This window comes from Terrapene carolina, unplaced genomic scaffold, assembly GCF_002925995.2.
Source record: "Terrapene carolina triunguis isolate 2854851 unplaced genomic scaffold, T_m_triunguis-2.0 Scaffold22, whole genome shotgun sequence".
NCBI classification, from domain to species: domain Eukaryota; kingdom Metazoa; phylum Chordata; order Testudines; family Emydidae; genus Terrapene; species Terrapene triunguis.
The window spans coordinates 16,102,084-16,106,947 of record NW_020664373.1 but is presented as its reverse complement, the minus strand read 5'-3'; the positions used below and the strand labels follow the sequence as shown (position 1 = coordinate 16,106,947).

Below are 4,864 nucleotides of genomic sequence, written 5' to 3'. Positions count from 1 at the left end.
CAAGTTCTGTATACACTAAATAAGACAAATAGGTTGGCCCTAATAACATTATTCTTGACATTAAAATTCTCCATGTTCTTTTGTACATGTCTGACAATTTTAGCAAGAGAAAATTTAAAATATTTTTAAAATTCACAACAAAACTGCATTAACATGGACACTGTGAGTACCAACAAAGTCAGTAAGATAAATGTTTAAATAAGCTATTACGGTTGAAAAATTCAGTATGAGACAGGGTTTACTTTATTAAATGCAACTTTATTGTTGCCATCTTTTCCTCATTTATTAAACAAACTGAATAGAATTCAGAACACGCTATTGAACAAAATGTATAAAAGTCAACTAGAAGCAATAATCCTATTTGTATACAGCAATAAATCAAATGCACAGTATTTTTTATTTATTTTTTTTGTGATCGCAGGTGATTGGCTTTAAAATAAGCTGACTGCCTGAAAAGCAATATCCTTTACAACTCCAAGCCATAAGTCTGTAAAAGAGACTTTAAGGCAGCCCAATATCTTTATGATGCCGCATAATGTGCTGGTTCTTCTCTGAAGGCCTTCGGAAACCTTTCTTGCAGTATTCGCAACGGTGAGGGTAGTCTTTTGTATGAATAGAAATAACATGCCGTTTGAAGCCTGAGGCATCTGTAGTGCTATACTCACAGTACTCACATTGATAAACTTTCCTGCCACTGTGTGTTTTCATGTGTTTTTTTAGCTCATTTTGTTGCCTAAACCCTTTTCTACATCTCTTACACCTGAATGGAAGATCCTTTGTGTGAACTGAGAGAATGTGGCGGCTTAGAATAAATGGATCTGCAATCTTAAAGTCACAATGTCTGCACTGGTGCAATTTTTTACCCTTGTGGGCTGCCACATGTTTTTTCAGTTCTGAAGGCCTATGAAAGCCTTTATCACACATATCACACTTGTGAGGGTAATCCTTTGTATGGACTGAAATTATATGCCGTTTCAAATCACTTGAGTTTGAGCTCTTGTGGTCACAATGCAAACACTGATGTGTTTTGCTTTCTTGATGCATAAGTATATGCTGCTGCAGCTCTTTGGTATCTGAAAAAGTCTGAAAACAAATATCACACTTGAATGGCATTTCCTTACTATGTTTAGTCTTTACATGAGTTTTCAAATTAGAAGAGTCAGCAGACCTGTAATCACAATACTGGCACTCATATGGCTTTTCACCAGTATGGATTCGCATGTGCTTCTTGAGCTCTGATGGATGACGAAATCCTTTGCCACACTCTACACAAATATGAGGGAAGTTCTTGCTGTGGACAGCCAGAAGATGACGACTCAGTAACCCTTGTTCCGCGGTCTCATAATCACAGAATTTGCACTTATGCATTTTGTTGGCTCCTTTGTCCCTATGCACCATCTTGTGAGTAAATAAAGCTCCTGCATGAGAGAAGCTTTTCCCACACTCATCGCATTCAATAAGCTTTTCTGTTTTGTTAGTCAGCTTGTGACTCTCCAGGTGATTATGTAAACTTATTTTTTTATTGGTAGTGTAATCACAGTCCGTGCATCTGTATTTCTTCTTAGTAAGAAGGTGCTCTGGATGGTTTTTCATGTGCCTTTTCAAGAAACCTCTGGATTTAAACTTCTTTCCGCAAATCATGCAAGGGTAGACAGTCAAAGGATGGCCATCAGGGCCAATGATTATTGCTGAAAATAAACAAAGTATCATGAAATTGACCGTCAAACATTCTACTTCAAATAATTTAATTAATATTATGTAACAATAAGTAGTACTGTTAAATAAATCCCAATTAGTTACTTCCATTAATGTTATTAAGTTCACTTTAACCACTATTCTGCACTAATCCTATAGCACTGATAGTCAGAATTTCCCAACACTAACAAGTGCAGACTCAAAACTTCTATATTTGGCACTACGGTCAAGTATGAGACATACAGAGAGAAGGGCATCTTTACAACCAATGAATCAATGTCACACAGACTACATGAAAGAAATTTGTAGAAACTCAATAAGGAATAAGTTAACATGTCAGTGATTACAGGTCCTTCAACATTCTCTCAACATTGTCTTGAATCAGAATCGATACGTTTTAATAAAAAATGGAAAATGTATATTAAAGGACAACTTCTATGAACCAATGACACAACCTCACACAGCAAACTATTTATGCTCCCCATAACATTCCAGATTTCAAAGTTATACTTTTTAACAAAATGAATAAAGTCCATTCATACCAAACACTCCTATGCAATATAATTTCTGTAATATATTGTACATTCTGTTTGTTATGAGATCAGATAGCAGCAGGGGACAGGATGGATTTTTTCATGTACGAATGGCAAGAAGTTAGCAATCATTTCTTTCGGAAGTAGAACTTACATGTGTCATCCATGTCTTTTTCTTCTCAAGATTATACTACTATAATGAAATCTACATAGGTTTACACATTAAAACCACCCTCAGACTGAAGTTGGTACAAAACTCATCAGCTCACTTGTTAAGCGGAACATCGCCCTGTGAGCATATTACATTGGTGCCACATGATCTGCACTAAATAGCCTAAGACCTACCTATCTGAGAGACTACCTCCCTCCTCATGCCATATGTCATGGTTACAAGCAGGAGAAATGTTCAAGCTGGACTCCTCTTGGTATGAATGGGAGTGGCTCAATGGGAGAACATTTTATGTAAGGGCTCCCCAGCTTTGGAACTCATTCCCTCATCTTTATCCAAATTAGCCTAAATTTGATTACCTCCTGGGAACTCTGTGAAGCACATTTTCCCCCAAATAAGGGAGAATTAACAGGGTAATTGGTGGTGCAAAAGGAAGGATTATTTCAACCTCTAATTTGCCTGGTCTGCTATGTGAGGGCTACATGAAATAGAACTGCTGCAGCTTAGTTACAATGGAAAGGAATTTTTGATATTTGTATTTTAAGCCAAGAACACCTAAATAAATGGAGAGGTGCTCTTTTTACTTCATTAGAAAAATAAGTAATTCAGTGAAGGCAGAAGCCTACTACTGTCAACACCATGCAGCTGCTCTTATGGTTTCAAGTAAAGATTCTGGAAAAACCATTAGGGCAACTTATTTCATAATTACAGTAAATTTAAGAGACATGAGAGAACATGTATAGAATTTATACCAGATAAAGTAACTTATGATACTCAAACTTCTTTAGTTACTTGTTAAATTAACTGCCATAACTAACTTTATTCAGTTTATTGTATATACAAAAAAGACAACCAGCTTTTTAGAAAAGTACCATTTACAGCAATATTTTATTTGGCCAAGATCAGTTTTTGAAAAAGGTTGTATATGCTAGTCAATTCAGATTTGTTTAACAAATTAAATGTATAAGAATTTAACTTTTTGCCACAATATTGCTTTTGTTCTGTCTGAGAAGGATTCACTTCCATTTGAAGCTGTGATGTTAAGTTTTCCTAACATTTTTATTTCAGAATTTTAAAAAGAAAATACAAGTTGGGTGTGTGAACTGAACATCTTGCCAACAAATCCGAGAAGCAAAGTAACCATATTCTCTCTAGAGAACATTGTTTCTTCAAGTCCTCAGTGGCAATGCACATTTGTATATGAGCATCCATATGTCTCTATCAAGGTACTTTTATGGCCCTATCACTAAATTACCTAAGCATCTAAGTACTCACCTGTTTGGTACTGCCTGGATTCAGGTCTCCTCCTTTTCTTTGGTTTTTGTTTAGCTAGTCTCCCAAGTCCAGTAGACTCATCTATGTGCAAGAGAGCACTTGCGGTGCCATTCCGACTTTCAATCCCATCAGTATTATTACCTAATAAAATAGATTAAGATTACCTACCATAGTTACTCTAAAATTTATTTGGACTATAGAAACTATAATGATAAATGAAAAATAGGCAAGAGAACCTTTGAACTTGATAACTTTTAGCTAAACTATGGTAATGTTGTTAAACCAAAAGGCCATTAAAATTAATTTATCCACAAGCACTCTTCTCAGTATACGACAAAATCTAGGACTAAAACAACTGTATAACTGAGTATAAACTGAATGGTGCAGGTACTGGATTTGTAAGGGGAAGGATCTGGATTCAAATCCAATGTAGTTTACAGAAGAAAACAGAAGTCCATTTCACAAAAAGGTTTCTCTCTTTCTAATCTCAATATTGCATTTTAAGAAAAGATTTTCCCATACATTTCTGGTTAGTAATTCTGTACAAAGAATTTCTAATCTCAGGAAACATGTGCAAGTCACACGTTTTATACCTGATGTCCATTATTCCATTAGGGTTCAATCCTGTAAGACCTCTGTGTGTGAATGCCCATTCTGTTCAAGCCAACTGACTTGACTTGAAGATAATGAAAGTTCCACATGCAGAGGATTTGCAGGGTTGGACCTTTAATTTGGGAGTCATTGCTGAATGTGCCAGAGACTTTAATAAGAACTAGAACAACATGAATATACATAACTCACACTCTACGCAAATCTGGATATTTAACTTTGTACAAATTACTGTAGATACTCGTTCATAAGCAGAATTTTTTTAATAAAAAAGGGAAGCACCAGAGGAGGGGGTCGGCTTATGAACGGGTATAGAGAGGGAGAGGTGGGACACAGCCCCTCCCCCCAACAGAGGGAGCAAGAAAAGGCAGCACAGCCAGCAGAGACAGAAGGGAAGAGGCGGGGCCAGAGTCTCTCCGCTTCTGGCCACGCTGCTCTCCCCCCAGCCTCAGAAGCAGCTGCAGCTCCGGGGCTGGCAAGCTGCAGCCGCGCCGCCCAGCCCTGCCCCCCAGAGCAAGCTGCAGCTGCGCTGCCCGGCCCAGCCCGCCGGAACATGCTGCGGCCGCGCCGCCCAGCCCAGCCC

General features: G+C 37.6%; 1 protein-coding gene across 3 annotated transcripts in view; it reads right to left on the bottom strand.

Moving 5' to 3' along the window:
- Positions 1-237: 237 nt before the first annotated feature.
- The window catches only part of LOC113406104 (zinc finger X-chromosomal protein), a 24,241-nt gene continuing 19,614 nt past the window's right edge, over positions 238-4,864 (bottom strand). For all 3 annotated transcript variants that reach the window (XM_026648856.2, XM_026648860.1, XM_029910807.1), the window contains 2 exons: positions 3,673-3,813; positions 238-1,688 (listed from right to left, as the gene is read on the bottom strand). In XM_026648856.2, the coding sequence (XP_026504641.1) occupies positions 502-1,688; positions 3,673-3,813 (1,328 nt within the window). In that variant the 3' untranslated portion in view covers positions 238-501. The remainder of the gene's footprint in view (positions 1,689-3,672; positions 3,814-4,864) is intronic.